General features: G+C 44.4%; 1 protein-coding gene across 1 annotated transcript in view; it reads left to right on the top strand.

Annotated features, from left to right (window-relative positions):
• The window catches only part of FAM171A1 (family with sequence similarity 171, member A1), a 153165-nt gene that overhangs the window by 111526 nt on the left and 26010 nt on the right, over window positions 1-15629 (top strand). The window contains exons 5-6 of the mRNA XM_010860069.1: window positions 7296-7454; window positions 12386-12562. Coding sequence (XP_010858371.1) covers window positions 7296-7454; window positions 12386-12562 — 336 coding nt within the window. The remainder of the gene's footprint in view (window positions 1-7295; window positions 7455-12385; window positions 12563-15629) is intronic.

Below are 15629 nucleotides of genomic sequence, written 5' to 3'. Positions count from 1 at the left end.
GTGAAGTTGCTCAGTCGTGTCTGACTCTGAGACCCCATGGACTGCAGCCCACCAGGCTCCTCCGTCCATGGGACTTTCCAGGCAAGAGTACTGGAGTGGGGTGCCATTGCCTTCTCCGTAAAGATTGTCTACACTTTGTTAATGTTTAAGTTCACCTTACTTTTTGAGTTGTACTAGTTGTACCTTTCCTTGTCTCAGTAGAGTACAGACATACCAGGATAACACTAGGTGATCTTGTTTCTTGTTTTCTTACCAGCTGGAAGGAGAACCTTATGTAGATCATTTTTGGTCTTTGCAGTTCTGTTCTGAAAAACCAATATAAACTGAATTTCTAAATGTTATATTCAAATTTTTATTCTCAAACTAGTCAAGTGTAGGTGCATTTCTTTATTTTTTAAATGGAGTCAGAGAAGCAAAAAAATAAACTCTTGCCAGTCAGAAATGTAAGTGCTGTCAGCCATTTGAATTTTTGTGTTGCCTAGATGTTATGTGTCAGACTCCCCCAGAGGAAGGGGGAGATGGTGAGATGACAGTTTGGTGACAGAGCCTCACACGTATTGTGTGCATAGTTTGGGGTGATGCCCCGTTGTTTGGTTTTATGTGACACTAGAGCAAAAGATTTGAAAGAATGAAGGCCACTGGCTGAGAGATGGAGATGAGAGAAGCAGAGGTGTTCTCATTAGCAAGATTTAATGCTTCAGGTGAAGTTTTGTTTTGAAATGTTTACAACCAAATAAAATAGAATAAGCTCATGGTTAATGAGCATTTTCCTTGAACAATAAAAAGACTGCTGACGCTCACTTGTTTTCCTATCTGTAGGTAGGTATCTAAATTCAGACCACATACACCCTAAAACCGTTCTCATCAGACCAGGTGGAACTATGGAGATTGCTTTCTCTCTCTCTGTCTCTCTTGCTCTCTCTCTCACACACACGCGCGCGTGTGCACATACAGGCACACATGCACACATGGTTCAAAGTAAGCACATGTTTCCAATGGAAATGACTTAGCACTCAGTTTCGTTTGGAAAGTCAGGAAGGCGGTTGTCTTATCATTGTTGCCTTTTCATACTGTTCATAGGGTTCTCAAGGCACGAATACTGACGTGGTTTGCTATTCCCTCCTCCAGTCATTGTTGACAGCGTTTTATACAGAAAGCCTGCAGCAGTTTCAAGTTAACAGTGTGGTGAAGCAGAAGGGCCAACATAGGCACCGATTAACAGAGGGCTCTTTACCACCATAGGCTGGATCCATAAATATGCTCCTTGTCACAGAATGCTTGCAAATTGCATTTTTTTCCTCCTTTTTTTAAAAATTGAAGTATAGTTGATCTACAGTGTTAAATTAGTTTCAATGTACAACATAGTGATACTCCACTTGAAGTTATTATGCAATATAATCTATATTCCCTATGCTGTATCTTATGTCCTTGTACTTATTTGTTTTATACCTAGCAATTATACCTCTTAATCTCCTACCCTTATTTTGCCCCTCCCCCCTTCCCTGTCTCTACTGGAAACCACTAGTTCGTTCTGTGTATCTTGAGTCTGTTTCTGTTTTGTTATAGTCACTCATTTATTTTATTTTTTAGATTCCACATAAAAGCTGTATCATATATTTATCTATGTCTGACTTAACTTCACTCAGTATGATAATCTCCAGGTCCATCCGTGTTGTTGCAGATGGCCTCATTTCGTTCTTTTCTATGGCTGAGTAATATCCCATCATATATATGTACCACATCTTCTTCATTCTGGAGAATCACTTCTCCAGTGCTTCAGTATTCTTGCCGGGAAAATCCCTTGGACAGAGCAGCCTGACGGGCTACAGTCCTTGGGGTCGCAAAGAGTCAGACATGACTGAGTGACTGAGTATAGCACACACAGATTACTACGTGAAATAATGTGTGTACCAGAACTTTGTAAATCCTAAAGCGCTGAACTTCACCTCTCATAAGTGGAGCTGTAGTTTGAGTCTACGTTGGTCTCTGATTTGTTGCCTCCTTTATTAATTTTGGAAGTGGTGGATCCATTGAAAGTTTCCAGGTAGGGTAAGGTCATGGTCAAAGCAGAATTTGAGAATCATCAATAGATGAGGCAGGAAAGGGATGAGGCTAGAGCACAGGGAAGTTAGGAGACTTTTGTGATAGTTGAAGGCAGGGATGGTATAAGATCATGTAGGGTGGAGGCAGAATGGAAGGAAAAGACAATGCTAGAAACATTGATAAGGGAAGATGGGGCAGTCCCTTGAATGAATGTGCAGAAGAGTAGAAAGGGAAAACAATTTTGACAACCCGGAATCACACCTGGTTCTTGGGGGGAGTAGGTCTTTGTCAAGTGGGAGAGAAGGTAGTGATGGTTTTAGTGCCTGGTGGGCATCCAGGTCGAGGTGCTGAAAAGGCATGGAGCTTAGCAGAGTCCCCGGCAGGACAGGAAGGTAACTGTGAGGCTGCAGCAAGGGCAACAAGTCAGGAGAGAGTCAGGAACAGGCAGAGGCAACTGTGCTGAGCCTTCAGGATCTCTCCTCAGAAGTAGGAGGAAAAGAAAGCACTCGTAGAGCAAAGGCCTGCGACTCTGCAGAGAGCAGAGGGCAGGACCGCCACCGCCAGCAGGGAGGGCTGCTGGCGGGGGTGGGGAACAGTGCACCCCATTGTGAAGGGCTGGAGGGGTGAAGGCGAGCGAGGGTCACAGGGTTTGCAGATTATGCAGTCGTCAGTTGACATTTCCAAGGGCAGCGTGCACTGAGGGTGAAAGCCACGTCCCTGGGCATTGGGTGGAAGGAGAGGAGACTGATGGGGAGAACAGAGTGAAAGTCGTGTCTCATTGTTCTCAATGAGAAACTAAGGAATATATGTGTTGACTGGGGAAGAAAAGCCCCTAGAGAGAGACTTTTGATGAAGTCCAGAAAAACTGGTCAAATAACAAGTCTTACAATAAAACAAGCAAAGTCAGAATACTTGGGTTGACCTTGGGGGAGGGCAGGGCTAGAAAGGCAGCAGAGGTGATGGAAGAAAGGTTTTGAAGTGCAGACAGAAGTGGTTCCCTGGTGTTTTCAGTACAGTTGGGTCTGAGCATTTGGGGGATGGCAGTCGAGCCCCAAGTTTGAGAAGAACAGCGGATGTTTGAAGCAGCTGCTGTGGGGAGTGTGGGGGAGGGACATCCACAGAAGAGAGACAGCCCTGTCCCCCTCCACCATCCATCCACACCCAGTCCAGTCCTTCCTGAAAAGTGTGGGAACGTAGCAGCTTTCATACATAAATTTAGGCTTAAGAACATACCATTCCCTGCCCAGCCTACACACACCCACTTTAGATTGTATTTGCACTGTGGCTTAGAATATTTCAACCCTTATACTCCTTAGATGTTTCTTTGGTTGTTTCACCAGGCAGAGGTCTTGCCTTTTCTCCTGGGAGGACTATGTTTGATCCCCCACAGGTATCAGTGCGTGCTGGTCACAGCGTGTGTCAAAGCAGCTGGACCAGCCACATCTCCTTCTAGGAAACCTGCCTCCTCATCGCCCTTCTGTGCTCCCCCCCCAGTACTCCTCCTGCCACCAAAAACAGACACGCATGTCTGGCCTAGGAGCAGGTTCTCCTGCACAGAAAAGGGAAGGAAGGCAGCAGGGGCAGAGAGGAGAGGAGAGATGCAGCTCCCAGGGAAATGCACGATGAGCCGGGGAGTAAGAGCAGGCACGAGAGTGAGGCAGAGACAGACACACAGAGACACAGAGGCAGAGAGAAGTAGACACGCAGAGAGACAGAGACAGGAGGATTCAGAATTGGATGACCTATGATGTAACTTATATGTGGAATCTAACAAATAATACAAATGAATCTGTTTACAAAACAGAAATAGACTCACAGACATCAAAAACAAACTTACGGTTACCAAAGGGGAAAGAGGTGGGTGGGGGTAAACTCGGAGTTTGGGATTAACAGATGCACATTACTATATATAAAATAGATAAGCGTCAAGGATTTACTATATAACAGGGAATACTATTCAATATCTTGTAAGAACCTATAATGGAAAATAACCTGAAAAAATTATATATGTATAACTCAATCACCTTTCTGTTCACCTGAAGCTATCATAATATTGTGAATCAATTGTACTTTAATTTTAAAAAATAAGGAACTGGGGCTTCCCTGGCAGTCCAGTAAGATTAAGACTCCACGCTTCCACTGCAGGGGATGTGGGTTTGATTCCTGGTCAGAGAAGTTCCACATGCTAAGAGATGTGGCCAAAAAAAAAGAAAAATGAGGAACCAATGACAAAAGGAGTCACCTATTTAAAACCCCCTCAATCTGAAAAGGATACCTTTTTAAATAGAATTTAAGGAGAACTTTTAAAAACTAAAGCATCATTTATTAAAATTTAAAAAAAAAAAGAATGGAGATGAAATGCCCAGTGGCTTGAGAACTGGGAACAGCCCTGGTTGTGGTATCGGGGTCCTAGGCTGGTCCCCGTAAGGCCTGGCTGGACTGCTTTCCTGGGGCTCAGCAGGATTCCCTTTCATCTTTCAGCAGCCTCCCCTTTTCCTTGGTCTAGGCTGAGTGGGTTTCTGTTTCTTTCAGCCAAAGGAGCCTTCATAGTGACCTCAACCTGCCCATCTCAGGGGGTCTGAAGGGGCACACGGTACCCGACCCATGTTCTGAGGTAACCAGCCTGGCCTCTGCTTTCTGCCTCGACCCTCATGAGGAAACGGCCCCTCTTTGCACCTTAACGCTGTAGACACACCCTCCCTTCATTCCTAGTAGTGAGTTTCCCATTTCTCAGTGTGTAAAACCCAGACATCAGCAATGTTGTTTAGAATGAAGAACAGTGGAGAACGGGAACCAAATCACAGAAAGTTCACTATCATTGAAAAAATAATAGTGACCTAAATGGGAGGGAAATCCAAGAAAGAGGGGATTATATGTATACTTACAGCTGATTCTCTTTGCTGCACAGCAGAAACTAACACAACATCGTAAAGCAACTCTGTGCCTTTGTGCTCAGTCGCTCAGTCATGTCCAGCTCTTTGCAACCCCATGGACTGTAGCCTGCCAGGCTCCTCTGTCCATGGAATTTTTCAGGCAACAGTACTGGAGTGGGTGGCCATTCCCTCCTCCAGGGAATCTTTCTGACCCAGGAATCGAACCCATATCTTCTGTGGCTCCTGCATTGGCAGGCAGATTCTTTACCGCTGAGCCACCAAAGCAACAATACTCCAATAAAAATTAATTTTAAAACATTAAAAAAATAAAAGCAGCTCAAGCAGTTTGAGACCACTCCAAAAGTCATGTGTCTATCTAACAAAAAAATAAAAAAGAAAAGAAAATGGGAATAGGAGGATAAGATGTTGAAATATAGTTGAGGGTGAGGAGATGGATGAGAAAGGATTGCTTTGACCTTCAATCTCTGAGGACAGCTTAGAGAAGAAGGAAAGAGGCAGACAGAAGGTGTGGGAGGTGGATGGGAGAGGGATCCGGTGAGGCCAGTGCTCCCAGCATGCGTGGAGCACCCCCAGATCATGAGGCGCCCAAGCTCTGTGCAGACCAAGGAGGGGACAGCAAGAAGACATCACTGTGGTGTGAGATCAGAGGAAGAGGAGAGAAGGCTAAGGCAAGCTGAAAGTTAACAGACACAGCAGCAGGGATGCCAGGGCATCACCACGGCTGTGTTTTAGGGGTAAGGAAAGGACACCAGTGGTCTGGAATGGAACAGGACTGATGTGCGTGTCCACCTGGCTTCAGTAGAAACAGCCAGATTAAACAGGACCATTGCGAGCTTGGGCATCTGGCTCCCACGGGCTCCAGAGCTGGGCCAGTGTTTATGGAGGACCAGTCATTTGAGAAATGCAGTCAGTAGTTTCCAGGAGGTAAGGGTACCATCGTGACCTCCTCAGTCATCCATGGTCAAGGCAGCCCACCCCGTAAGTCTGTGTTGCTGGTGAGCCCATTTGGGCTTTTGTGGCCTCACCTATCGGAAGAGACTTAGATTAGATGATCCTTGGAGCTCCAGAACTCCCTTATTGACAGCAGTTCTGGTTTTTGTTTGGTTGGTTTTCGGCCATGCTATGGCAGCTTGCAGGATCTGAATTTCCCAACCAGGGACTGAACCTGGATCTCTGGCAGTGAAAATGCCAAGTCCTAACCACTGGACCACTAGAGAATTCCCCTAGAACACTTCCTGACAGGCTTATTCCTCCCCTAAAAGTTTCTGATCCAGAGTGAAAAGGAACCTTGGTGGAGACGTGAAAGAACATGAGCCCTGGGCAGAGCTGCTGTGTCAGAACAACCACGAATTGGAAGGAGAGGGAGCAGCCAGCTGACCACAGAGAAATATGGTCTCCCTCAAGCCTGGAGCAGGTTATACAATGGCCAGAACATCAGGGCAGACCACTGTGTTTGAGGAATCACTTTATTTAACCCAGAGAGATGTGTACTTCCATCAGTAAATGCTCCCAACTCCCATCTCTGTGAGTTTTTGTCTTCATGATGTTTTTTGCTGATTGTGTGCAAACTGATTTAGTACGTTTATATCTCGTGACCCTCACTACATCATTAGATAAAAACGCGTTCGGGTTTTACAGTCAAAACAAGATCTGGAGCAAAGTCAAACTGCGGATGGTGTCACAAGGTAACTGTCTAACAGGGCTGTCGGCTCAAGCCGTCCTTCTGCACAGGGTTTCCTGGAAGGAGTGGTTCTCACATCCGTTCAAGAGGCTCATCATAAAATCTGTAACATAATAGTCAGGAGTTGGATGCACCCACCAGAGTAGATGGAAGGCCAAGAGACATTTCACTGTGGGTTCTTTGCCATTTCTTGTCCAGCGGCACATCTGCCGCCTGCTCTGCTCCAGCGTGATCTATGCACTTAGACTGGATTTTACTAGGAAGACTAAGGATGTGTTTGTAACAGTCTCAAAGGATTTCTCTTGCCTTGTGTGTTTCAAGATGTTAATTGCCATCTACTCATTTCACTTACGTAGACTCTCTTTCCCAAAACGATACCCCTATCCACAGACCAAGACTGGGCAGTGAAAAGACTGCTCACAAATAGAGCTTTTTGTGAAAAACCTAAATAACATCCTGTGTCAAAGCAGACGTGACAATGGGCTATTATTTCTGTCCCCATAATAGCATGTTGTCACATCTCTGTGCCCCGCGTGAATGGGCCATGAGAAGGGATGTGGGGAGGAGTTGGGGCAGCGGAGCCACGCTGAAACCTTAGAGGAGCCTCTCCGGGGTTTGCATTTTCTAAAAACAGAAACTGCTTCTCCGGGAGGTAACTCAGAGGTTCATATCTGCAGGTGCCCGGCCGCAGCCTCGAGTGCACTTCCAGAGAAGAGCCCTGCGGCTGCCGGAGAACACCAGCTACAGTGACCTGACCGCCTTTCTCACGGCCGCCAGCTCCCCCTCCGAGGTGGATGGCTTTCCTTATTTGCGAGGATTAGATGGAAACGGAACAGGTAACAATCTCGTCTGTCTTCTGCAGGGGGAATCTGTGTTTGCATCTTTTATAGGTGTTTGTATCTTTCTAAGTGGAGGACCAGAGGTGCAGAAGGGGGAGATCTGTCTACAAGTTCTGGTGCACTGAAACCGTCATTTAAGGAATTTATTCTGCACCACTGCGGGGTTGAATTTTCATGAATTTGAAATGCTGAACCTTTCTGCTGGGACCAGTTGCCTTAAGCACCCTCTCTGAGCTCTCCTTTGGCTGCCTAAATATATTTAATTCCCAGAAGTTCTTTTCATTGAATTTTTCAAGTGTCAGATCAGAGTTGGAGGTTTTCTGTCCTGTTTTCAACCTCGCTCCACTTGCCCCTGGAACATTTTTGGTGGAGCAGCCTGCCCAGCTGTGCAGAGATGTACACCCCTACTCACCACACATTACAGCTGGAAAGGGAAGGGTGGGTGGCATTGAATCTGATTCCCAGAGGAGCACAGCAGCGCCCCCAGCCACCAGCACATGGAGCACTTCAGGGCGGGGAGACTCTGGACTGCAGGGGCTGAGTCCATCCAGCCTTTTCTCACAGCCTCCCTTTCTCTGAGCTTGCTCTTTCTGCCTTCCACTCGGCCAAGTGTTCAGGCTTTATAGTTGATTTTGAATCATCTCCTGGCAGATCTGTAAGTCCACTCAGTCATTCTCACCCTATGCCGGCGGGACTCACAGAACTCAAAGATCACAGAAACAGAAAGCCACCAGTCAGAAAACAGGTAATAATTCCTTATTGGTGAGAGACTGCCTTTTACCTCCATTTGCGCTCAAGAGAACTCCGTGCTAACGTGGTCCCCGTTCCTCCTTCTGGTGAACAAAGGGTGGTGGAGTCTCAATTCCTGAGTCATTTTCTTGTCTCCCCCTTTCTCTTTCCCCAATACTTTACATGAGTCACAACATAAACTTGAAAAACAAAGGCTGTTCTGGGTTGAATCCCATGAGGTGAGTACGTTGCTGTATTTCCCAGGGATGCTTTGATTGAATTTCGCCTAATCGTCTAGTGCTTTACAGAAACTGATCATCCTGCAAAAGCCTTTCATCCCTGCAACATATGATCCATTTTGTAGAATGTGGATAAATGCCTGGTTACAGTTCAAGGTCACCCGGTGATTTGTTACCTGTTTTTCTTCCCTCTGTGGTACCTGTTTTGAGAAATGTTTCTTCTTCCTTGAATGTTTGTGTTGATAATGATGCAATAAATTGTCAATCACCAACACCCAGAAGAGTTGCATGGTTCATCTTAAGTGAATATTGTTGGGGAAAAAAGCTGACTTTTCATTTAAATGGATAGGCCTGGGAGGGAAATAGTATTTCAGGGAACATAATAATCTGAGGCCATCATGAAACCGCCAATCCAGCCTCCATCATAAAACCCCGAAGTTGGCGGGATGACCTCAGCCATTTTTCTGTGCTCCAATTCCAAGATGTCTTGAATAAATTATAAAACGCAAGATGACAGTAAGGCAGAGAGAAGACATAGAACAATTGATTTTAGAGGAGTTGTTTTATTTTAAAATCACTCTGTTATTTCAGAGGGAAGAGAGAAAGTCTTTGGAAGGTTATATTCAGCTTGTTTTCCACTGAAATAACTGGCCAGTTGACCTAGGAAGAATCAGGCCTCCTCCCAGGAAAGGCAGCCACCAGCGTGGTATCCACTTAGCACCCCTGCAGCCCATTAACTGGGGCTTCTCTTCTGCCCCACCTTTGCCTCCTGTTTTATAAAATGCGCCTAAGAGATTTCAACTTAGTGTGAGAGCCTGGACCACACTAATCCATGTGAGATGGCAGGTTATCAGTAGAATTCAGTGAAGTAAACAGAGACCATAAGTGTGATTGGAGAGTGACTGGCTTCCCTGGTGTGTCCTAAGGGGGGTTATTTATTCCTGCCACCACTTTGAAAGAGTTTCCAGAGCTGTAGAAATGCAGCCACGTGGAGCTTTCAGTTGCTTCCTCACTTTCTCTTCCCTGTGCATCCTCACAGCCTCATGCTTCCCCTGTGGTTGCTAAGAAAGCCCAGACCTGCTCTGTGATGTTCGCAAGGGTTTTTAAGAAATTACTTCTGGCAACTAAGGGAAGACAGAGAGGAGTCAGTGATATGACTAACGTGCAAAGCCAAACAGAACTTTGGATGCTATCTGGGCAAAACCCCTTTTGTTCTAAGTGATGAGTCGGCGGCCTCCTAGCTTGGTCCTAGGGTGCTGCTTCTGCTTGTCTTTATTGGGATGTGATAGGAGTCAGGTAATATCAAGATGGAACATCAAGAAGGAGAGAGTCCTTGTATAGAGAACTCCATGTTTTGTAAGGAGTTGCCGTCTCATAAGAAGGGCTGGAAGGTAAACAGTGTAGCCCTTCAAAGCATGAGTGCTTCCAGAATAAGAAAAATGGGGGGGTCGAGAGCCCTTTGGAAGGTATGGAGTGGAAGCACTGAGAGAGGAGAGAGCCCTCAAGAAAGCAGATATAATTGTTTGCCATGTCTTTGAACAGAGAACTTTCTAAAGAATGTTAAATCTCATGCACCTGGTAGTACACATTGCTTTAAATGAATATGCTTCTTTCTTCAGTGCTGTTCTTACTTTGAATATTTGTAGTACAGTTTGTTTCTTTCTATAGATTCATAAGAAAGCATCTAGTCCAACCTCCTTAGTTTTGCAGCTCAGAGCAACAGACCCCAGAAGAGTGAAATAACTTGGGGGAGGCCACATAATTAGTTGGTAGCAGATCTGGTTCTGGGACTAGGGCTTCCTGGGCCAGGGATGTGCAAGATTATACGAAATGAAGACTCAAAAGGGGATGAGTAGGGACAACAGGGATGCCATTTCTAAGAGTCAAGAGGCAGTGTTAAGTGGAAGGAAAGGATGGAGGGTGAGAGTGGAGTACTTTTCTGCTCTACCTGCTGCTTCCGGGGGTAGACTTCCTGCCTGGCGTTTTAATGAAAGAAGCAGCCTTGGGGACTTCCCTTGTGGTCCAGTGGTTAAGACTTCATCTTCCAATGCAGGGGGTGTGGGTTCGACCCCTGATCAGGGAGCTAAGATCCTACATGCCTCATGGCCAAAAAGCCAAACAAACAAACAAACAAAGCAATTAAAAAAAAAAAAAACAGAAGCAATATTGTAACAAATTCAATAAAGACTTTTAAAATGGTCCACATCCAAAAAAAACTTTTTAATTTTTTTTTTTTTAAAGAAGCAGCATTACCTAACTGAAAACGTTATCTGTAAGTTGCTTATATAAAGTCAGGTCACTTAATCTGTCTTTAAGTCCTGTCTCATCCGGAGAGTTCAGCAGAGCCTAGAGAGATCTGGCTTGGCTGCTGTGTTGCCTTTGGGCAATGGATACATTTAGGTCCTCTGTCCACAGGATGTTGTGATAAAAAAAGATGGTGAATTCTGGGTTTTGGTTCTCTTCACCCTACAATGAAATGGTCAGGTTAAAAGATTTCAGAACTTGAATCTATGCTTCCGATGTGGACCTTTTGATAAAATCCTCATCTCCATCCCTTTTTCTTCAATGGAAAACAGAGATGGATGTGAATCATAAAAGGTAGTGCTAACATTACTGCTGCTACTGCTGCTAAGTCGCTTCAGTCGTGTCCGACTCTGTGCGACCCCAGAGACGGCAGCCCACCAGGCCCCCCATCCCTGGGATTCTCCAGGCAAGAACACTGGAGTGGGTTGCCATTTCCTTCTCCAATGCATGAAAGTGAGAAAATAAAGTGAAGTCGCTCAGTCGTGTCCGACTCCTAGCGACCCCATGGACTGCAGCCTACCAGGCCCCTCAGTCCATGGGATTTTCCAGGCAAGAGTACTGGAGTGGGTTGCCATTGCCTTCTCCGAAGTGCTAACATTAGCTGTATAGAAATTTCTCTGCAAAGAGGTTAGCTACCACTGGTTGGTGAAACTCTCAAATTCACTAGATTGGTTTTAAATGTTTAAATTTAGTCCTAACTGGAGGTTTGCATTAACTCAGGTAGTTAATTGATAAGTAGATAGGTATATAAGGAGCTTAATAAGAAACCCAATAAATTATGTTCTAATGTAGCTTAAATTTTTCTGTCAGTGTGTTTTCATTGTATTCAAGGGAAGATTTTAAATTATGACCGAATACATTTTGTATGATATATTATATTTCACTGGAGAAAAATTCTTCTCAAATGGATCCCTTAAGTGTATAAATATAATACCGCTTTCATAAGCATTCCCCAATTTATCTGTAAAGTAGATAGTCATTAAACCATTGGCTTGGAGAAAAGGCCTCTAATGTAGAATAATTGGTATATTAAATTCCTTTTAAACAGATCAAAATAACAATGGCAACCAAAATAACTCATAAATATTTCAAGTGCAAGTTTTCAATAGTGTCCTTTTAGTAGAAGTTAATATTTTGAAGTACTCCTTGAAGAAATTCATTCTTTTTTTATTTTTTAAAAGCAGTCTCTGATTTAAAACATTTGGTTCCAATGTGGTGATCTGCCAAGTAATTAACATGTGTACAGGGCTCGCTTTGTAGAGAAGTTGATTTCAGGGTTTCACACACATGCCTTCTCTCCCAATGCAGACAGTCCCCCTTCCATTTTGAAACTCCTTTTGAAAGCACAGGACAGTGGTTAGAATGGACAGACCTGAACTTGGATGTCAGCCCTACCACACACTAATGTCCATCTATGGGCCTGTTTCCATGACTCCCATCTCTGAGCCTCAGTGTGTTTATGTGTAAAATGGGGATTTTTACCTACCTTAGGATTTCATGGTGAGGATTGTGCATATAAGATGCTGAATGCAGTCCCTGGTTTGTAGGAGGCCCAATCCTTGTAGATGTTAGCCGTTACATTTTTCTGTAAACAGTTTCTGCAGCCCCACCTGGGTCTTGTGTGTGCATGTGATGGAGACTGCCTCTTGCTTCCAGGAAACAGCACCAGGTACGACCTAACCCCTGTCACAGCCGTCAGCGTCCACTTGCTCAGCAGTGATGGAACGCCGGTGCTGGTGGATGGCCCCATTTATGTCACCGTGCCCCTGGCCACACAGAGCAGTCTGAGGCACAATGCCTATGTTACGGCGTGGCGGTTTGACCAGAAACTGGGTAAGCAAACTCCCGTGCCAACGATCGGCTAGTGGACTTCATTACTGTTCGATTTCCATTTTAAGAAGCCTGTGCTAGTCTCTTTTCCTTGAAGTTATTGAATGCTGCTGCTCACAGCACTTTGCATGGTTTCTGGTGGGTAAGGCTTACACCTTTTTTTTTTTTTTTTTCCACACTTAAGCTAATTTGCTTAAGAATCTTTAAAGGTTATTAGACTTGAATTGCCTCTCCTAATCTTTTATCCTTTTATTCTTTAGAAGATCCCATAATCTCTCTTGGTCTTATGGTTTTCTTTTTTCTGTGTTCTGAAAAAGGAAGACAACATTGCCAATATTATACAAAAAAGAAACTAAAAATCACCTAGAGAAACCTACTAATCGTATTTTAGATTACAAGCAGACTTCGCTTTATTGCACTTTGTAGATACTGCATTTTTTACAAATTGAACATTTGTGGCAACTGTGTATTGTCAGACGATGGTAAGCATTTTTCACAATAAAGTATTTCTTAATTTAAATAGGTACATTAGCTTTTTTAGGCATAATGCTGTTTCATACTTAATTGACTAAAGTATAGTGTAACAGAACCTTTAACGCACTGGGAAACCAAAAATTCTTGTGACTGTCTTTATGTTTAATATAGTGCAATAGGCCTGGATCTGAACCCACAGTATGTTGGAGATGAGCCTGCATTTCCTTCCAGCCATTGCACTATGCATGTGTATATTGGTTATCTCTTGCGGCATAACAGCCGGCCCTAAAAGTCAGCAGCTTTACACCACAGTGAACATCACCATTTCAGGGAGTCAGGATCCCGGAGTCAGGAACCCAGGCACAACTGAGCTGGGTGGTTCTGAGTCAGATCTTGAGCAAGGATGCAGTCAGGCTGTCAGCCAGCTCCTCTCAGGATCCAGCAGGGGCTACCAATGTGCTTTCAGGTATCAGATCCTCACTGGCTGGTGGCCAGAGGCTTCAATGCCTTACCACGTGGGCATCCCCACAGGGCCACTCACACCATGACAGCGTGGTTCCACTGAGCTGTGGAGCAAGTGACCCAAGAGAAATTGACAAACAAAAAGTACAAGATTTCAGGAGGCTCGGTGGTAAAGAATCCACCTGCCAGTGTAGGAGACATGGGTTCGATCCTGGGTAGGGAAGATCTCCTGGAGAAAGGCATGGCAACCCACTCCAGTATTCTTGCCTGGGAAATCCCATGGACAGAGGAGCCTGATGGGCTATAGTCCATGGGGTCACAAAAGAGTTGGACACAACTAAACAATAACAACAGCAAACAAAGGGGCAAAGGAGCAAAATGAAAGTCACCATTAGGTGACTTAGGTCTTTTGTCATCAAAGGTCAAAGTGGCTTCTTCCTCCTTCTTTCCATATGCAGGTGGTCACAGAGCCCAGTGCTGTTCCAGTGCAGGGAACACCACACAGGTGGATGGACAGCAGGAGTAGACATCATGGGCCCTCTTAGAGGCTGCCTTCCAAAAATACACATTTAACATGAAGGGGATTATATGCTATGTACTGTTCTATGCTAAGTCGCTTCAGTCGTGTCCGACTCTGTGTGACCCCACAGATGGCAGCCCACCAGGCTCCCCTGTCCCTGGGATTCTCCAGGCAAGAACACTAGAGTGGGTTGCCATTTCCTTCTCCAATGCATGAAAGAGAAAAGTGAAAGTGAAGTCACTCAGTCGTGTCCGACTCTTAGCGACCCCATGGACTGCAGCCTACCAGGCTCCTCTGTCCATGGGATTTTCCAGGCAAGAGTACTGGAGTGGAAACTTGCCTTTAAATTTGTTATCATGAACATCTTTCCCTGGTATTATTATTCCATAGCAACGGTTATTCTGCAATGTCAATATTAATATTGCATAGTATACCCTTGTATATTTATGTCATAATTCAGTTGCTCAATCTCCTACAATTAGAAAAAAAAGTTACTATTCTTACCAGTGCTGGGATAAATGTCTTTGTAGTTAAATCTTTGTATATGGCCATGATTATTTCCTTAGGATAAAATTTTAAAAGAAGATTTGCTGACTTCAAAAAGTACAAAACTCTAACGCTTTTAATATGTATTTACGACTTTTCCTCCAGAAAGTTTTACAGTTGACATTTGTAGTAAGATTACAGGAAGAAGTACATGCTTGTGTTTAGGATTTTGACAACACAATGGACCTTATACCCCATTGGTTTCTCAATCCCATGAAAGTAAAACTTGAAAAGACAAGTTTTCAGATAACGTAATTCAGAGTTTTAAATTGTTAGACCATGCATACAAATTCTTGGGAGATTTTTGGTATCAAATGTATTTTCAAAGACACTTAATCGTCTAGTCAAGGCTATGGTTTTTCCAGTGGTCATGTATGGATGTGAGTTGGACTGTGAAGAAAGCTGAGCACTGAAGAATTGATGCTTTTGAACTGTGGTGTTGGAGAAGACTCTTGAGAGTCCCTTGGACTGCAAGGAGATCCAACTAGTCCATTCTAGAGGAGATCAGCCCTGGGTGTTCTTTGGAAGGAATGATGCTAAAGCTGAAACTCCAATACTTTGGCCACCTCATGCAAAGAATTGACTCATTGGAAAAGACTCTGATGCTGGGAGGGATTGGGGGCAGGAGGAGAAGGGGATGACAGAGGATGAGATGGTGGATGGCATGACCTACTCAATGCACATGAGTTTGGGTGAACTCCGGGAGTTGGTGATGGACAGGGAGGTCTGGCGTGCTGTGATTCATGGGGTCGCAAAGAGTCAGACACTACTGAGCGACTGAACTGAACTGAACTGAATTCTCTGAGTAGTCAAATTCTAGTTCTATGAATTTATATTTGGAATTAAATGCTTGTTGGGCTTTCTGGAGTTTGCAGGGGATGTGGTTTGTTTTACGTTGGTTTTGTTTCATTTTCCAAACAATTACTAACAGACTGCATAGTTATTTGTGTTGAATTCCATGGCTTTACCAGATGCACCAAACTTGACATTGTTAGAAGGATCATCCTCACACATGGACATGTGGCGCTGGGTCATGTGGGCACTTTGTCATTGGTGTGCATTCTGCAT

This window comes from Bison bison, unplaced genomic scaffold, assembly GCF_000754665.1.
Source record: "Bison bison bison isolate TAMUID 2011002044 unplaced genomic scaffold, Bison_UMD1.0 scf7180017864461, whole genome shotgun sequence".
Taxonomy (NCBI): domain Eukaryota; kingdom Metazoa; phylum Chordata; class Mammalia; order Artiodactyla; family Bovidae; genus Bison; species Bison bison.
The sequence above is the reverse complement of the archived record's forward strand: the minus strand, read 5'-3'. Positions and strand labels throughout refer to the sequence as shown.